This window comes from Lutra lutra, chromosome 6 (genome assembly GCF_902655055.1).
Source record: "Lutra lutra chromosome 6, mLutLut1.2, whole genome shotgun sequence".
NCBI lineage: Eukaryota > Metazoa > Chordata > Mammalia > Carnivora > Mustelidae > Lutra > Lutra lutra.
The window spans coordinates 62,090,665-62,109,520 of NC_062283.1; the positions used below are offsets into that span (position 1 = coordinate 62,090,665).

Here is an 18,856-nt window from a genome sequence, read left to right on the forward strand (position 1 = left end):
ATACATAAACCATTCTTCCTACTCACTTCCCCCAACACCACCTAGTTCAGTTCATCTGCAGTTGGGTTCTCTATGTAACACAAGGTTTCCTGTATCAAAAAAGCTGATTTTCCACATAGAAGAACGCAGATTAAGAATACAGTATTATAGGGACGCCTGGGTGGCTCAGTTGGTTGGACGACTGCCTTCGGCTCAGGTCATGATCCTGGGAGTCCCGGGATCGAGTCCCGCATCGGGCTCCCAGCTCCATGGGGAGTCTGCTTCTCTCTCTGACCTTCTCCTCGCTCATGCTCTCTCTGTCTCTCTCTCAAATAAATAAAATCTTAAAAAAAAAAAAAGAATACAGTATTATAACATGGACAAGTGCAGAAAGCTACAGTAAACCCTAAGTTCAATATTCAAACATCAGAAGGTAAGAGATGAAGAACAGGCCAAGCACTACCTCTTAAATTTGTACTTCAGGGTTTAAGGAAATGTCATTGCCCTCTACAAACCTGGCTGGCCACCGCATCTTCTAGATCAGTGTTTTTCAAACACCCTGGAGAATCTTATTAATGTACGGATACTGATTCAGCAGGGGTAGAGGTGAGGCTGAAAAATTTCTAGTAAGTTCCCTGATGACCCTCAAAATCACACTCTGCCTAGTATGATTCTAGAGATGATCTAGTTCTGATCGTGACTTAACCAATCTAAACAGAGTTCCTGAACTGGTCTATTAACAATCTGATTCTACATTAGACCAATTGCAAGAGGCAGAAGGGCCAGTGGCTAAAACTGTGGCCATAATAGGATATTCTTGTATGAAATTCAGTATTTATTGAGCAGCTGCTGTGTACAGAGCCCTGCCCTAAACCAGTTACCACTTTAGGTCTTCACCTCACATTCTCAAACCTCAAATTTTGGTCAAAGCTATTATCTGAACTGCCCCTGTCGCAGAGCTCGGGGAAAAGTTTAAAAAATGTTTTTTCTCACTCTGCTTTTTTGTGCCATCTTTAAGCCACATACTCTAAATACATTGTCCTTAATCCCCCATAAATCTGTAAAGTTTATCAGTTGTACAGATGAGGAAAAGTGAGGAAAGTGCCTCCCCTAGGCTTCAAGGCCCACATATTTGTACTCTGACACTGCCTCCCTAAACTCTAATGATTAGAAACTCAAAGCAGTTGTATCTCTGCAAGGTAAGTCAGTTTTTACATCTCCGTTAGCAGTGGAATTGGAATCCATACATGTGAAGAGATGGGGAGTTTCAAGTCAGCATCTAACTGGACTGTTTCTCTTACTAAAAATTTCATGATTATGGGTTTCCTTGCAAAGTGAGCATATTTCCATCTCCTAGTTTACAGGTAAAATATTAAAACCCTGCAGCAAGCCTGAGGGCAGCACTAGTGTGTTAACGGCTTAAAGAATGATTCCAATGTCTGCATGCCCTCAGGCCTAGGGCGTTTATTACTGGAGGCTGAAGGGCTCTTGGGATTTCTTTTGCTTTGAGGAGAACTGGCAGGAACAGCCTCCGAGTTTGAGGAGTGGGGCTGCAGAAAGGATTTCTGTAACTCCAATGCAAAATGATAGTCCATGTGTTCCGGCATCTCCCATACAGGTACCAGAGAGCCACACTTCTCACAGGGTATTTGGTCCTCAGATGCCACAGGACTTGGGGTAATAGTTGATTTCTGAGCCACCTCCAGAGCAGAGCTGGAAGCTAAAGAAGCAAGCCTGCTTGGGCTGTTCTGGGCCAAATCCACCTCTGTAGGAGTTGTTTCAGAGGATCCTAGCTTCAATGCTGCTTGACAGACGGTGCAATCTGGATACTCTGTTGGAAGATAGTTTGTTAACTGTTGAGGGCTAGACTGTGGATTTTGTGGAGGGAAGAAAACTGAAGAATTACTAAGCTGTTTCTGCTTTAGAATTAGACTCTTCTGCTTAAAGAAGGGTTCAGTTCCCGTAGCGGGACTGGTTTGGAAAGGTAAGGAGGCCTTGGATGGTGAATTGCTCACAAGGGCCTGGGTAGTGGCAGTAAGAGGTGACAGTGAAGCTTCTTTGACTTTCTGCTTTTCTGCAGCTTTTTGGAAGAATGATTCCAGAGAAGTGTTTGGTTTCTTAGTGGCTGTCACTGCTGAGCCACACTGGGTCTTAGCTTCTGAACTGGTAACTGGCACCTTTGGCAGAGAACTTGGGTCATTGCTCAAGAAGGTGGTGATGTCTGTGCAAGATGAAGGGGCAGAGGTGGAGAATTTGGTAGCACAGAGGAAGACCATTGTGAGGGGAGGGGACCTGTATAGAAAGTAAAGGAACAAGATTAGCACCAGGTCACAGATAAAATTTGTAAATGACTGGAATTATGATTGTGCCACAAGAGGAAACTATTACTGCAGTGTTCTTAAATTTTAGGGCATCAGATTAATATAGATTCAGTAGACCTGGACGATGCAGAGAATATGCCTTCCTAACAAGTTCCTAGGTGATGCTGATGTTGCTGGCTCAGGACCACACCTTGGGAGCTGCTGACCTGACCTAACCAGGTCAGACATACAAAATGGATCTCCTGACAGCTAGGTATTCATAAGATATATCAGAAGATACATAATAGCAGTTGTAATTGAGGAACGAGGCGAGAAATTTTATTCAGGGCAACAAAAAAGCTTTAGAATATTTAGACTATAAGTCTCTTGAAAAAAATCCTGTTACCCATTCTGTTTTTATAAAGGGTACCACCTAACCCTCATTCGACAAACTTTCAACTTGAATTTCTAGAGAATGAAATCCCACAACTGGAATTACCTATCCTAGTCTCAGAAACATTTCAAGAAATTCAATTATGAAAATAATTTTGTCAATTTTGAAAATAATTTTCACATAAGTTGTATTTCAGAAGGTAAAACATGCTTTTATATACAGATTAGTCCCTTAATGAGGTAGAGAGTAAATGCCTTTTTAAAACTGTTAGGACAGTATCTCACTGTTCTCTGGTTTCTTGTTTTTGAACAGTCTTACAATCAGATCATTTGATGCTTCCCTTTCAATAGGTTTCACACTCCTGGTAAGTATTTGTTAGAGTCCGTTTCATATGAACACAAATTTATAAATGATAAATTTATCATTTAGTTCAGTGAAACTGTTTCAGTATTTGAAAATAAACACATGTACAAGGAAGTAGAAGCTAAACAAATTATTCTACACAAAGAACAAAGATTCCAGCTTTAGCGACCCCATCATATTGTAGGTCTGCACGTACAATAGTAGTACCCACATAGTTAGATAAGCAATTAACTTAGGTGTTCAATGAAACTTTTGTTGTCTGTTTATTTATTTATAGTTGAGTCGCATTAGTTTCAGGTTAAACTTTTATCATCTTCAATATAGATCTATAAGTAAGCAACCAATTTATGTTTCTCACATAATTACATTTCCATTGTGAATTAGGAGTACTTTTTTCAATGTAACAGGCAATGTTAAATAAACAGGATTCCAATACTAAAAATCATTAATATCAGAACAATAAATGAACAAATTCCAATGATATATTTGGTTATTTTTCATTACTAAATTAAGTGAAATTTAATATGACAATTCAGTATTATACCAGTGGAGCTTGTGACTGAGCTGGGATGTTAAATTGAGATTATCAATAAATACAGGTCACTTTCATTTTCAAGTGTTTTAAGATAATCTTATCAAGTTTTAAGATAGAACAATCAAGTATTGAGAGAGAAGTTCCCAAATGTATTCTTGAAACTTGAGTTCCATACTCACACCTGCAACTGGCCCTTAGCTCTGATTGCAGCAAAGGCGGGGATAATATTGGTTTACTCTGCCTCTGAAACCCACCCCTGAGAACTGGAATGCGCCACATGTAGGCAAAGATTCGGTACTTGAGCTGCCTTGTTTCTGGTGTTTCTATTGTGCTCTGCCATTCCTCTCTGTGACCTAGTAGGACCTACCTAGAGTCACTTCCAAGAACCTACTCTCTCTGGAAAGCTGTATCCCACAAATTTTAGATCAAGTCAGGGTATTAGTGTCTTTTGAGAAGACAAGCTAGAATTCGACTCACCAGTCAGTTTTGATTCCTGAAGTGTTACAGTTCCTGATGACAGCAAACGCATCACGGCTCATCTTGTGAGCATCATAGCGGGTAAGAGCACAGCAGCGGCGTGCGCTGCTGAGACGTTTGTCTCCCTGTACACGAATGATCACAGCCAACTGGGTGGCCACCCTGTCATTCTGTGGGTATAAAAGGATTAAGACCAGAACCGAAGTTATTGTGAGCATCTGGATTCTATATATTGAACTGTGTGAGGAGGAAATTAAAAGAACCAGGGTGACAGAATGGTTTGGAAATAAACATAATTAATACTTTAAACAGTGCAGTGACAAGGATCTTACACGTCCAGAATTACTTTTGGCATAAAGTCCTTTTAAGCTTAAAGACAGATGAATTTCCGGAAAGATACATACAGATCCCTACTATGTTGCATTAGATACAAAGTGGGAAGAAAAGCCCCACTTTAAGGCTTTGAAAGCCTATGAAGCCTTATAAGGAGAAATGTGAACAGAGCGACACCTAGTGAGCAAAGGCAAGTAGGCCCATAAGAACTGGGATCCTTTCCCTCTCTAAGTGGCCCACCGAAGAACAAACATTCATCACCACTAATTCAGCTGACAAGGGGCAAACAGGTAGTTGTGGGTGATTTCTGACAGTGCAGTTGTTGACTTGTAGGACTCCTAGATGTGGAAACATGAGAGAACATATCAAATAATACCATCAGGAAAGTAAAAAACCCCACAGAATGGGAGAAAATACTTGCGAATGATCTGACAAGGGACTTATACCCCGAATATATAGAGAACTCTTAAAACTCAGTAATGAAGAAACAAACCACTTCAAAAACGGGCAAAGGATCTTGACAAATTTCTCCAAAGAAGATAAGAAAATGGCCAATAAGCACCTGAAAACCACAATGAGATACCACTTCACACCCACTAGTATGGCTAAAATAAGAAAAAGTAACAGGATATAGTGAAATTAAAACCTTTTTACATTGCTGGGAATATAATGTAGCACAGTAACAGTCTGGTAGTTCCTCAAAATGCTAAATATAGTTACCATGTGAACCACCAATTCTAATCTTAGGTATATACCCAAGAGGAATGAAACGTATGTCTACACAAAAATCTGTACATGAATGTTCATAGCAACATGGTTCATAATAGCCAAAAGGCAGAAACAACTCAAATATCCATTCACTGATGAATAGGTAAACAAAATATGGTATATCCATATAATAGAATATTATTCATTCATAAAAGGACAAAAGATACTGATACATGTTCCAATATGAGTGAGCCTTGAGACTATTATGTTAACCAAAAGATTTCAAGCCAGCAAAAAGGCCACATATTGCCTTAGTCCACTTATGTGAAATGTCCAGAATAGTAAGTCTATGAAGACAAAGCACACTAGTGGTTGCCTGGGATTGGGTGAGTAACTGCTAATGAGTATAGGATTTCTTTTCTGGGTGATGAAAATGTTCTTAAATTGATTGTGGAATGGGTGAACAATTCTGAAATATACTAAGTTGAAACTACTGGGCTGTTTACTGTAAATGGGTGAATTTTATGGCATTTAAAATATATATCAATAAAGCTATTTCCCAAAAATTTTTTTTTTTAATTTACTTATTTGAAAGAGAGTGAGAGAGAGGGAGAGGGAGAAGTAGGCTCCCCGCTGAGCAGGGAGCCCGACACAGGGCTTGATCCTAGGACCCTGGGATCATAACCTGAGCTGAATGCAGATGCTTAACCAGCTGAGCCACCCAGGCACCCCAATAAAGCTATTTTTTTAAAAGGAAAGGATAAACTAATCAGATGTCAAGTCTTTGACTTCATACTCTATCTCTAAAACTGCCAGTACTTCTTGTCACATGGACTGTGTTTAAGTTCCAATAATTTATAGTCTAATCCCTGAATGCCCTATTTAATGGCTCTGTCCTCTGAAGATGATCCACTGTATATTCAGGACTGCAGGAGAGGTTAAATAAGAAGTATCCAAAAGAGTAGAGGCAAATAGTAATGAGGGAGATGGGGTAGTCAGTTCTTAAATTCACAGATCTAGGCTTTCAAAGATCATGTCGAGTTTTATGGGAGTTTTATGGAAGGACATAAAAGATTTCCTAAAATTTCCTAGTCTGGTATCTTTTTATATCTTTGTCTCTACTACTTCTCCAGGTAAGCAACAACTGGTATTTAAATCCCAAAGCTCACCCCAAGAATAAAGAAAGAAAATCTTACATCATTTCGGTCCTTGATTAGTCTCTCCTCTAGTTCATGGGCTAATTGCAAAAACCACCATTGTACCTAAAAAAGTGTTGAGACTTTAATCTTTCATTTAAAAATTCTAGGTTTGTTATAATACTAGATGGAGGATTTGTTCCGTTCTCCCACAAATGTAAATGTACAGTAAAGTCTCCTCCATAACCAAGGATCACCAGATCATAGACCTTTTCTGACCTGCCCTAGCTCAAGATTTTCATTTTTTTTTTCTGGCTGGCATGCCATCAGGTGAACTTCAGGCATGTTCCAGCTCTGAGAAAAATAACACACACAAACTTGGGGCATAATATCCCAGGCCTTCCACATTACCACCTATCAAAAAAAAAAAAAAAAAATGAGTAATTTCATTTCAAATTTCACTTAGTTCCATTTTATTTCTTTTTGGATGGAAAATATAATACATAAAGCTCAATTTTCAACACACACACACACACACACCTCTTCATACTTTACAACAGAAAGGTTCCATCTAACTTATTAAATGTTCTGCAGTTACCAAAACCTACCCACTAACCCCTTTAAAAGAAGCAATGTTCTTGTCAAGAAGGCCTACCTACCTGCTCCTGAGTAGCCAGAGCCGTCTTTCCTGGGAAGTTCTTGCTGCAGCCAATGGTTTTAGGTAGTTTCCTGGGTTTAACTGGATCATGTTCAATCCCACGGCACATGGCATATAGCCAAGATCTAATAAAAGCAGCAAAAAAACTTTAAGGCAAAAGCAAATGATTATTCTTGTTAAAATAAAATATCTACATTGCACTACCCTTTTATCTCCTTCAGGGAAAAGGAAAATTTTGTCTAAAATTAAGTATACCTCACCTCTGACAGAATCCCTGCGCTTCCCAAAGAATTCTAGTGCAATATATTGCCAAGGAGAGGGACACTTGGTTATGCTTTTTAAAGCCAAGTCATTTATATTTTTGGAAAAGCACGGAGCAAGCCACTGATTCATATCCCCCAAATTTTTGGTATTTACTACAAAGAATTTAAGCATTTTAGCACACAGAAATGATGTATATATCCAAGCCTATCAACCTAGTTAGGTAAATGAAAAACTACTCCAGACAGGCCACAGTGATCTAATATTTTAAAGCAAAAGGACCAATGAAATTACCTCAAGGAACAAATGTTAAAGATAGGTCTAAATTTTACTGGGTGCTTTTGTCCATATTTGAATTTAGCATCTCCATAAAGTTTTTGATTGAAAAATATTAGGAATCACTTACCCATTCTTCTCCCCAAAATGACTCTGGAGCTGAGATTCAGTGAACTGAGTCAGTTCGCCCATGTATTCCACCCCCAGGATTTCAATGACAGAGGCACCTAGTTTTCCTCCAAGATTACGGCTAACAAAAGAGATAAAGAATTTATAGGTCACATCATAAATATCTGGTTAGCAGCAGACATAAGAAATTTTGCTTGTGTAAGTAACTCTTCTGAGGATTCAGGGAAAATGAGAGCACTTATTGGTCAGTCTTGTAAACTATTAATTTTCTAGTATAAGACTGGATGATTCTGGAAATTCAAATACACTAGGAGTTAGGACCTGAGAAGATTAACAATAGCATCAACTAAAGGTTAAAGTCGTTGATTAGTTTTCAAGTCAACTGTATGTAAAACTTTTAATTGTACAGGATCTACTGTCCCATTTAGGGATTAAAATTCTAACCCCAGGGGTGCCTGGGTGGCTCAGCCAGTTAAGCATCTGCCTTTGGCTCAGGTCCTGATCCCAGGGTCCTGGGATCAAGCCCCACATGGGATCCCTGCTCAGTGGGGAGACTGCTTCTCCCTCTTCCTCTGCCGGCTGCTCCCCCTGCTGTGCTCTCTCTCTCTCTTTCTCTGTGTCAAATAAATAAAATCTTTTAAAAAAGAATATAATAATTCTTTAGCTTGGCCTTTGAGGCCACCTATAATCTGTCCTCGACCTACCTTTTCAGTACTATTTCTCTCACATAATTCTTTTTGGTCCAGCTAAACTAGTTTAAGTCCCAGCTCACTGAAAATACCTTATACTTTTCCCCTCTGTGTGTTCAAAACATTACTGAAATCAGAATTGTTCTTCATTTCTCATCTGACAAGACAAAATGTCATGTCTTTTTCATAAATCCTCAGAGCTCTTTTCCATGAACTCTGATAACTACCTGTACAACTCACTTAGCAACTACTCGTGTACAGTCTTTTTTTTTTTTAAGATTTTATTTATTTATTGGACAGAGAGAGCCAGAGAGTCCAAACCAGGGGGTGAATGGCAGAGGGAGAAGCAGCCCCCCTTCCACTGAGGGAGGGAGTCCGATGTGGGCTAGATGTGGGGCTGGGATCATGACCTGAGCTGAAGGCAAATAACCAACTGAGCCACCCAGGCAGGTCAGTCATGTACAATCTTTTTTTTAATTTTAAGATTTTATTTATTTATTTGACAGAGATCACAAGTAGGCAGAGAAGCAGGCAGAGAGAGCGGGGGGGAGGGCGGGGGAAGCAGGCTCCCTGCTGAGGGGAGAGCCCCATGCGGGGCTCCATCCCAGGACCCCAGGATCACGGCCTGAGCCAAAGGCAGAGGTTTTAACCCACTGAGCCACCCAGGCGCCCCAGTCATGTACAGTCTTGATAGCACTTTCACTGTTGCTTTCAACTATTACATCTTGTCCCTTTCATAGTATTTTACGCTACTGTCAAGGACACACATTGGTATGGTCAGCTTAATTATTCACGTTATTTAGCTTTTTCTCTCATACGTAGTTTGGGAGTAATTCAGCAGCCCTGAACACCTTGATCTCATATTAGGAGAAAAATAAGTAAAATTTCTATTTGTTATTTAGTAACAGACTTGAATAAAAAGGCTAGAGAGAAATTAAATATATAGCTAAAAACCAGTTCATTTTAAAATTCAGGATTAAATAACTTCCACAGATAATCCAGAATTGAATGTTCATTAGGAACAAAAGTCTCTGTGTTTTTCAAAATCTCCTGTATCGCCCTTCTACCTTCCTGACTATCGCTACCTACTTTTCCTGGCTTCAGTCTTTCATAAGGAGCAGAAGAAACCAGAGAGTGCCCACATGAAGTATGTGAGTGAAATGGAAGGTTCTCCTTGAATACTTACATTTTGCCAATAGGCATTTGGCTGAAGAGCTGCGGGACTGACCCGTGTGAGACCAGGGTCTGGCGGTTGGGCTTGTTCAGTCCACAGGCCAGTTTTGCCAGGACCTGGAGCATGGAAAGGATAAAAACTTCCTTACTGCCAACCTCACCCACACAGAGAGTTGGTGAATATTAACACACACAAACACAGGCACCGCTTAAGGGCTGTAACTAATGGTTTCCACATTAAAACGAAAACCAAAACCAGAAACTCAAGACCTCTCTAAACCTTGGTATCCCACAACATCCTCAGTGGAAACTATGACCCATTATCATCCTCATTGTTCTTTCCACATCTTCTATTCTCAGTTTTCCTTTGTCATTTTTCCATCCCCATCTATTCCTTAAGGTTCTCTGACTTCAAGAGGGTAAAAAGCCCAGAGAAGCTGCAGAAGAAACTTCTATATGATGCATTTCTTGGCATGTCCATATAAAAATGCTGAAGCCAACCTGTTTTACCCTACCCCATTTATTTACATTTCTTAATTAATTTTTGAGTCCTGGATTTAACACAGTTTGCCATAATTTAAGTATCTGTGATAGAGACTGGACTCAAAATGATCATCCAATTAGTATATATCTTATACTAGAAACAAGACTTCAAAATGAAAAAAACCCTAAGTCCTTGAGAACTCTTTTGAAAGAATAAGGTGCTTCAGCGGTATCATTTCACAAATTGTAACTGGTAGGAAAAGTATAATATTATCCTTTAAATTCATTGGAGAGATTCTCTGGAACTTCTCCTAGGCAATATTCAGTCTTATTTAAATTACTACAGTGGGACTTTGGTTTTCCCTCCCTTCACCCAATCACAAAAATATTCTAAAACTCTGTGGGATAGTTTGGTGATTGGAGGAAGGGGGCAAAGGTAGGAACCAGGAATAATCAGGCATTGCCCAATTATTGAGCCTAGTCAGAAGGGGATGAAGATCCCAGACCCTCACTGTACTTTAATAAAACCAGTTATTCAACCCCTGGATTATTGATAATTGTCTGGGGTCCCTAAACCAAAACAGTGATCCAAATTAATAAAATTTTATTATTCTATCTTTCTTACTGCTCACTAGAAAGGAGGGAATAGGCAAAAACCTACTCAGGCAATTCCACGAAAGTATTGAGATAATAATACTAGGATATTCAGCAAGTGAAAAGAAATAGGTTTGTATATAAAATTAAAAGATTGACATTTCTTTTTTTTTTTTTTTAAAGATTTTATTTATTTATTTGACAGACAGAGATCACAAGTAGGCAGAGAAGCAGGCAGAGAGAGAGGAAGGGAAACAGGCTCCCCCCTGAGCAGAGAGCCCGACGTGGGGCTCGATCCCAGGTCACTGGGATCATGACCTGGGCCCAAGGCAGAGGCTTTAACCCACTGAGCCACCCAGGTGCCCCAAAAGATTGACATTTCTATACATAGTTCAGTTATTAAGGAAATATTTTGGACACAACTATATAAATAAGCATGTTCTGCCAATTTTTCAGATCGCTTCTTAGGAAAGTACATGTTCAATGACAATTTCCCTTGTTAGAGAATTACTCAGGCTTTTGTTTGGTCTGCAAAACATTTTTTTTAAAAGATTTTATTTACTGGAGAGGGAGAGAGGGAGGGATGAAGGGAGAGAGAGCACAGAGGGAGAGGGAAAGCAGACTCCCTGCTGAGCAAGGAGCCTGATACACCGCTGGGCTGGATCCCAGGAGCCTGAGATCATGACCTGAGTGGAAGGTAGCCACTTAACCAACTGAACCACCCAGGTGCCCACACAAAACAAAAACAAACCTAAATAGAAACCCCTTTCAAAGTAGGCATGTAATGGTTTAAGTGCCCCACTCATATCCATCCATGCCGCATTTAACTACAGATATGTTTCTCCTTGAAACCCACTATTAGCCTTCACCTTATTATGTGAAATTCCAGCTGAACACTGAAAGCCCGTCTCCTTCTCTATGGCGGCTCTCATTTCCTCCACAATCACTGCTCCAACAGTGAGCTGCAGGTCTGGAGAGGTGGGGTTATCAATCTGAAGAGAATCAAGCCATTGAAATAAGCCTTGTTTTCGCGTCTCCTCTGAAAAAATTGAAAGGCTGTATTTAGACATTTTTTTAAGTCAGGATTTTGTGTTCTCTAATACAGAAATGCTTCCTTTTCACAGTACTTTAGTTAATGTATGTTTTCTTTTCTGTTTTTCTGCTTGTTTTTTTAAGAGAGAGACAGAGAACATGAGTGGGGAGAGGGAGAGGCAGAGGGAGAAGCAGTCTCCCCACTGAGCATGGAGCCAGATGTGGGGCTTGATCCCAGGACCCCAAGATCACAACCTAAGCCGAAGTCAGACACTTAACCAACTGAGCCTCCCAGGTGCCCCAATACGTACGTTTTCATACATAAAAAAATGGCCATTGTTTAAACTTATGGGTACTCAAAAGAGAGATCAATTTCTCCTTCCTATCAATTCCAGCAGCCTTAGCTTCAGCGTAGGCTGAAACTTAAAATATTCAACAAATATTTTTTTATTAAAAATAAAATTTTATTTTATTATTTATTATCCCATGTCTTTCATGAGTAATGATTTTATTTTTATTAATTTATTTTTTAAAAAGATTTTATTTATTTATTTATTTGACAGAGAGAGAGAGATCACAAGTAGACAGAGAGGCAGTCAAGAGAGAGAGAGAGGGAAGCAGGCTCCCTGCCGAGCAGAGAGCCCGATTCGGGACTCGACCCCAGGACCCTGAGATCATGACCTGAACCGAAGGCAGCGGCTTGACCCACTGAGCCACCCAGGCGCCCTTATTTTTATTTCTTAAAAGATTTTTTTTTAGTATATGTGCTGCCGAAGTGAGCACATTTCTTAAAAGATTTTATTTATTGGAGAGAGAGACAGTGAGAGAGAAGAAGGTCAGAGGGAGAAGCAGACTCCCTGTGGAGCTGGGAGTCTGATGGGGGACTAGATCCTGGTTCTCTGGGATCATGACTGAGCCGAAAGCAGTTGCTCAACCAACTGAGCCACCCAGGTTCCCTCATGATTAAGGATTTTAAAGTACATCTGTTTTCTCTCTCTGGTTCTCTGGAACTTACTTTTTCCTGGTGAGTAGCTAAAATTCTGGTGAGACACTAGTTTTTTATTCTACTGACAAGCTACTGAAATTAGATATAGCTTTGGACTCAGGGCCTTGAAAATATCTTACTATCCAATTAGAACTAGTCAGTTTTGAAAAAGCCTAAAAAATGATTATAAAGCAAGGGAGGTAGGTATATAGAAATCTAGACATGCTGGTTTAAACAGACAGTAATGAGGTATGAACAGGGCAAGAAAACACACTCAAATTATTGTGAAGAGGTATAGCAAAGGTTCACATATATAGAGGAGGAAGATGAGCACACAGAAGTATTTTCCAACTTTTTTTTTTTTAAAGATTTATTTATTTATTTATTTGGCAGACAAAGATCACAAGTAGGCAGAGAGGCAGGCAGAGAGAGAGGAGGAAGCAGGCTCCCCGCCGAGCAGAGAGCCCGATGTGGGGCTCGATCCCAGGACCCTGGGATCATGACCTGAGCCAAAGGCAGAGGCCTTAACCCACTGAGCCACCCAGGCGCCCCCAACTTTTTTTTTTTAAAGGATTTTATTTATTTATTTGAGAGAGAGAGAGATCACAAGTAGGCAGAGAGAGTGGTGGGGAAGGAGGCTCCCCGCTGAGCAGAGAGCTCGATGTAGGGCTGGATCCTAAGACCCTGAGATCATGACCCAAGCTGAAGTCAGAGGCTTAACCCACTGAGCCACCCAGGTGTCTTGTATTTTCCAACTCTTGATGACTACTGCTTCTCTCATTTGCTGGCTTATCTTCTCCCTCTAACACTCTGGCAGATACTGAGCAACATTCTCTTATCTGTATCTGTGCTTTTTTTCTCTTGGTGAACTGGTACTGGCTTACCTTTCAATTTGCTTATGCTGAATACACACAAATCTTCATCTCTATTCTCAGACTCTTAAACTCTTAATTCCTTAGCTCCACCTCCCCACAGAATACCTCTTCTCGAATTTTTCATTATAGTTTCAAACCATTATAGTTTCAAAGTATAGTTCACTATACGCTCTAAACATAATGAAAATCAATCATTATTATATGTTCCTTCTCAAATATTCTTTTCAAACAACTCCCTATTCCTTCCTTCCTTCCTCCCTCCCTCCTTTCTCTTTTCTCTCCCTCTGCTCTCCCTTCCCTTCCCCCCCCCTTTTTTTAAAATTTTATTTATTTATTTGACAGAGAGAGAGAGAGAGAGAGATCACAAGTAGGCAGAAAAGCAAGCAGAGAGAGAAAGGGGGAGGCAGGCTCCCTATTGAGCAGAAAGCTAGATGCGGGGCTCAGTCCCAGGACCCTGAAACCATGACCTGAGCCGAAGGCAGAGGCTTTAACCCACTGAGCCAGCCAGGCGCCCCCATATATATATAATCTTATATAAAGCTCCTTAGGAGTGTCTTGCATGTGTTAACAACAGTAAATATAACATCCTTCTTTTTTTGTTTCTCATGAATTTATTAAATTATATTTGACAGGGGCACCTGGATGGCTCAGTGGGTTAAAGCCTCTGCCTTCGGCTCAGGTCATGATCTCAGGGTCCTGGGATCGAGCCCCACATCGGGCTTTCTGCTCGGCAGGGAGCCTGCTTCCCCCTCTCTCTATGCCTGCCTCTCTGCTTACTTGTGATCTCTGTCAAATAAATAAATAAATATATAAATCTTTAAAAAAATTATATCTGACAGTTGAGGCAAAAATTAAAACCACTTAGTATTTATTAGGTTTGGGAAAGAAAAAAAATAGGAATTTATTGAAATTGTGGGATTTGGGGGTCATTTTTCCCAAGTACTAGAGCTAAATTTTCTTTGCTTTAGATTTCTTCATTATTGCTTTCCCAAATTAGGTAATGTTACAATCTTGTTACTCTATATCCATTTCAATTGAACAGGGCCACAAAAGATAAGCATTTCGCTTATCTCCTTCTCTAGTTGATAAGAAGAATCTATACCATTTTGGTTTTTCTCTGATACACTGAAGTGGACCAGGAGGAGAAGATTCTGGCAGTTTTGATGTAAAATGACCACTAGAACTGAGAGACTTCCCCTTTCATATTGAATTATCTCAGCAGCTTTGTGGAAACCAATTGACCAAAAAATACGGCACTCTATTTGTGTACTTTCTATCATCCTGTACCATGGATCTGTCTCATCTTACACCAATACTACACTGCTCCAGTTACTGTAAATTTTTTTTTAAAGATTTTACTTATTTATTTGACAGAGAGAGATCATAAGTAGGCAGAGAGGCAGGCAGAGAGAGAGAGGAGGAAGCAGGCTCCCTGCCAAGCAGAGAGCCCGATGTGGGGCTCGATCCCAGGACCCTGAGATCATGACCTGAGCCGAAAACAGAGGCTTAACCTTACACTGAGCCACCCAGGTGCCCCAGTTACTGTAAATTTATAGTTAAATCTTAAAACCAGAGTGTTTAAATCTTCCAACTGAGTTCTTTTTCAAAGTTGTTTGGCTACCCCACATCCTTTGCATTTCCATACAAATTTTTAAGTCAGTTTGGCAATTTCTACAAAGTCCTGCTGAGTCAAGAAGGGAATGCAATGAATCTTAGGTCAATTTGGGGCAACCTGAGCTCCAATAACATTTAGTCTTTTGATCCATGAGCATGTTATATCTCTCCATTTATTTCTTTTTTTTTTAATTTTTAAAAATTTTTAAAAAAGATTTATTTGACACAGAGAAAGATCACAAGTAGGCAGAGAGGCAGGCAGAGAGAGCGGGGGAAGCAGGCTCCCTGCCGAGCTGGAAACCCAATGTGGGGCTCGATCCCAAGACCCTGAGATGGTGACCTGAGCCAAAGGCAGAGGCTTAACCCACTGAGCAACCCTGGCGCCCTCATTTATTTAATCTTTCTTCTCAGGCATTATGTTTTATAGTTTTATTTTTGTTTTTTTGAGAGAGAGAGAGAAAGAGCAAAGTGAGGTGAGGGGCAAAGGGTGAAGCAGACACCCCACTGAGTAGGGAGCCCAATGCAGGGCTCAATTCTGGGCCTCCGGGATCATGACCTGAGCCAAAGGCAGATACTTAAATGACTGAGCCACTCAGGCACCCCTGTTTTATAGTTTTTAGTTAACTAGTTTTTCATATATATATATTTCACCTATATACATTTCTTTAATAATTTCATGATTGTAATGCTATTGCAATAACATGGCTTTTTAAATTTCAATTTCCATCTTAAATTTTAGTGTGTATAAATGCTATTGATTTTTACATATTGACTTCATCTCCTGCAACCTTGCTAATCTCACTTATTTTGGGGGAAGGGTGGGGTAGATTCTTTAGGATTTCTTACAAACATGATTATGTCACGTGGAAAGTTTACTTCTTCCTTCACATCTAAATATCTTCTATTTCCCCTTCTGTTCTGATTGCACTGTCTTATACCTCCAGTACAATGATGAACAGAACCGGCAGAGGAGTGAGCGCTGATGAGTTGTACCAAAACTTTGGGGTTAAACTGATAAATCTCTAGCTATACGCTACAACTCCAGGCACCATAACTATAAAAGAGAAGTTCCTGTACTGATAATGAGTGTGCCCTCCTTTATGCTATCAGCTGATTAGTGTCTTCCAAGATACTTCTGGTTGTTGGCAGAATTTGGTCCCCATTTTCTTGCTGGCTGTCAGCAGAGGGCAACTCTCAGAGCCTAGCCATGGGGGCCTCCTCCAAAGGCCCCCTCAGAATATGGCAGCTTCCTTTTCAAAGCCAGCAGGGGATCCCTCCATCCCACAACTCTCATTTTTTTTTTCATTCATTCATTCATTCATTCATTTATTTATTTGACAGACAGAGATCACAAGCAGGCAGAGAGAGAGGAAGGGAAGCAGGCAGAGAGAGAGGAAGGGAAGCAGGCTCCCTGCCGAGCAGAGCGCCCGATGCGGGGCTGGATCCCAGAACCCTGGGATCATAACCTGAGCCGAAGGCAGAGGCTTTAACCCACTAAGCCACCCAGGTGCCCCCACAACTGTCATCTTTAACAATGATTTATAATTTCTTATACAACTACACAACTGCTTCATGTCCTAGGCATTCAGAAAATGTTCATTATATGCTTAGAAAGAAAGAAATTAAGAGCAAAGGGAGGAGATAACTAAGGAGTTCCTTAACTGATACAAACTACTTAGAAAATGGCCTTGAAAGTTTTCAATCTGACAGTTTTGAGTTGTATTTTTAAGTAATTCTACCACTTAAAGCTTTCCACACACATAACTATTTCAGAAACAGAAAATAAGTTGCACAGTATGGCTGATTGCCAGCTTTGTATTAAGAGGTAGGACGGCAAAGTTAACAGAAACTTCAGTATCAAAACATCGCAAATACCTGACTTCTTTTCCTAGGTTTGAAATATGTCACATCCATGAAAAATAATTTCTGGAAGAAGATTATACACACTTAGATCAGCTAATTTCTATTATCAGTTTTTTTGGTTGCACACATCATAGGAAGACCCAGGAATATAATATGAAATATCATAAACCATTTACTAGGCATTACACTTTTTTGAGCACTATAAATAAAAAGATGGTTTACTTCAACTGCAAATTTAATACTTAAACTGGACACACTAAAGCAATAGTTACAGAAGACATACAGAAATAAGACTTCTTTATAAACATCTGCATTTTTGATTAAAAAAAAAAAGGTGTAGAACAAAGAGGAGCATGTCCATTTGAGTTGAGGCAACATTTGCCACCAATGAAGGCATATACCATAGTCTTCAGCCAGAGAGCTCTTTAAAGATGAGTTGGAGCCAAAAATACCAATGTAATGTGTAATAACAGTTCCTATTCTGAGGTATATGGTTTTCAGAGGGTCTGTGAAACTCCTGAAAACTGCACACACAACTACCTTATGTGTAGATATGTATTTTTCTGAGGCAAGCAAGGGTCCATACTTTGAAAAAATTTTCAAAAGGGGATACAGCCCTCAAAAAACCTGTAAAGAACCACTTTTAAAGCATTATAAAACTAATTTCAAGTGTTTTAAAGCATTAGCCACACAGTAAAATGTGGTACACAAAGCTAAGACCAAAGAAAAACCTTCTTTATTATGATCGTTAACTTTCTTCCCTTTTTTTTTTTTTTAATTTGAGGTAGAACATGCAAGAGAGAGAGCACAAGCTGGGGTGCAGAGGGAGAGGAAGAAACAAGGAGCATGATGTGGGGCTCAGTCCCAGGATACTGAGATCATGACCTGAGCTGAAGGCAAGAAGCCAGATGCTTGACTGACCGAGCCATCCAGGTGCCCCTGATCGTTAAATTTCTGACACTGGTCCCAGACTAATAAAGAAAAGAAAATCATGACATATTTCATCATCAAATGTTTATTTATTATAACTGCCTCCTTTAAGTGGCACATCTTTTTCTTTTAAAGATTTTATCTATTTATTTGAGAGAGAGAGAGAGAGAGAGAAAGAGTGTGCACACACAAGCAGGGGAATTGGCAGGCAGAGGGAGAAGCAGGCTCCCTGCTGAGCAAGGAGACCGATGCAGGGCTTGATCCCACGACCCCAGGATCATGACCTGAGCTGAAGGCAGATGCCTTACCGACTAAACCACCCAGGCTCCCCTAAGTAGCACATTTTTATTGTCCATTGTATTTTCCTGAAGGAATTGAAGGATTTGCAGCCTCCAGGTTGATAAACTCTGCTATATCAGGATCAGAGAATAAAATGATTCCTCAATTGTCTTTCTCACAAGCTTCCCTGGGCAGTTGTACTACTACCACCCTTCAATAAGTTAAAGGCTTATCATACAACTGTTCAATGGCAAAGGAAACTTTAAATCTTACATCTTATTTTAAAATATGGAACCCATGGGAAATTTACCACTTTAACTAGAAGTAAGCTAAACTCTCTTTGAGCTTTTTCTAGACAAATCTTTATTGTTTTTAAAATAACAGATTGCCTTAATGTTCTCCCCCCTTAGAAGTTAACTTGCTATAGGCTGGTATCCAGTCCCCCCCCCTTTTTTTTTTAAAAGATTTATTTGTCAGAGAGAGAGAGAGAGAACATAAGCAGGGGGAGTGGCAAGCAGAAGGAGATGCAGGCTCCTCGCTGAGCAAGGAGCTGGAGGTGGACTCAATCCCAGGGCCCAGGGGTCATGACTAGAGCCAAAGGAGACACTCAAATTATTGAGCCACCCAGGTGTCCCAAACTTTCTTTTTGGTTAATAGCCAGCATGCAAAACTTTTTACTGAAAAAGCACTTCTGAATAAGAACAATGTTACAAAATAATAGTTCTAAGAGTATGTTACAAATAAAGAGGAGATACACTGTTCTAAAGATAGCTTTTATGAAAAGTACTAG

At 39.9% G+C, this 18,856-nt stretch overlaps 1 protein-coding gene across 4 annotated transcripts in view; it reads right to left on the reverse strand.

Moving 5' to 3' along the window:
* Positions 1–1,056: 1,056 nt before the first annotated feature.
* POLH (DNA polymerase eta) overlaps positions 1,057–18,856 on the reverse strand; it is a 32,469-nt gene continuing 14,669 nt past the window's right edge. For 3 of the 4 annotated variants that reach the window (XM_047732552.1, XM_047732550.1, XM_047732553.1), the window contains 7 exons: positions 11,358–11,527; positions 9,425–9,528; positions 7,551–7,670; positions 6,885–7,008; positions 6,286–6,351; positions 4,049–4,218; positions 1,057–2,271 (listed from right to left, as the gene is read on the reverse strand). In XM_047732552.1, the coding sequence (XP_047588508.1) occupies positions 1,383–2,271; positions 4,049–4,218; positions 6,286–6,351; positions 6,885–7,008; positions 7,551–7,670; positions 9,425–9,528; positions 11,358–11,527 (1,643 nt within the window). In that variant the 3' untranslated portion in view covers positions 1,057–1,382. The remainder of the gene's footprint in view (positions 2,272–4,048; positions 4,219–6,285; positions 6,352–6,884; positions 7,009–7,550; positions 7,671–9,424; positions 9,529–11,357; positions 11,528–18,856) is intronic. The other variant, XM_047732551.1, reaches the window with a different exon arrangement.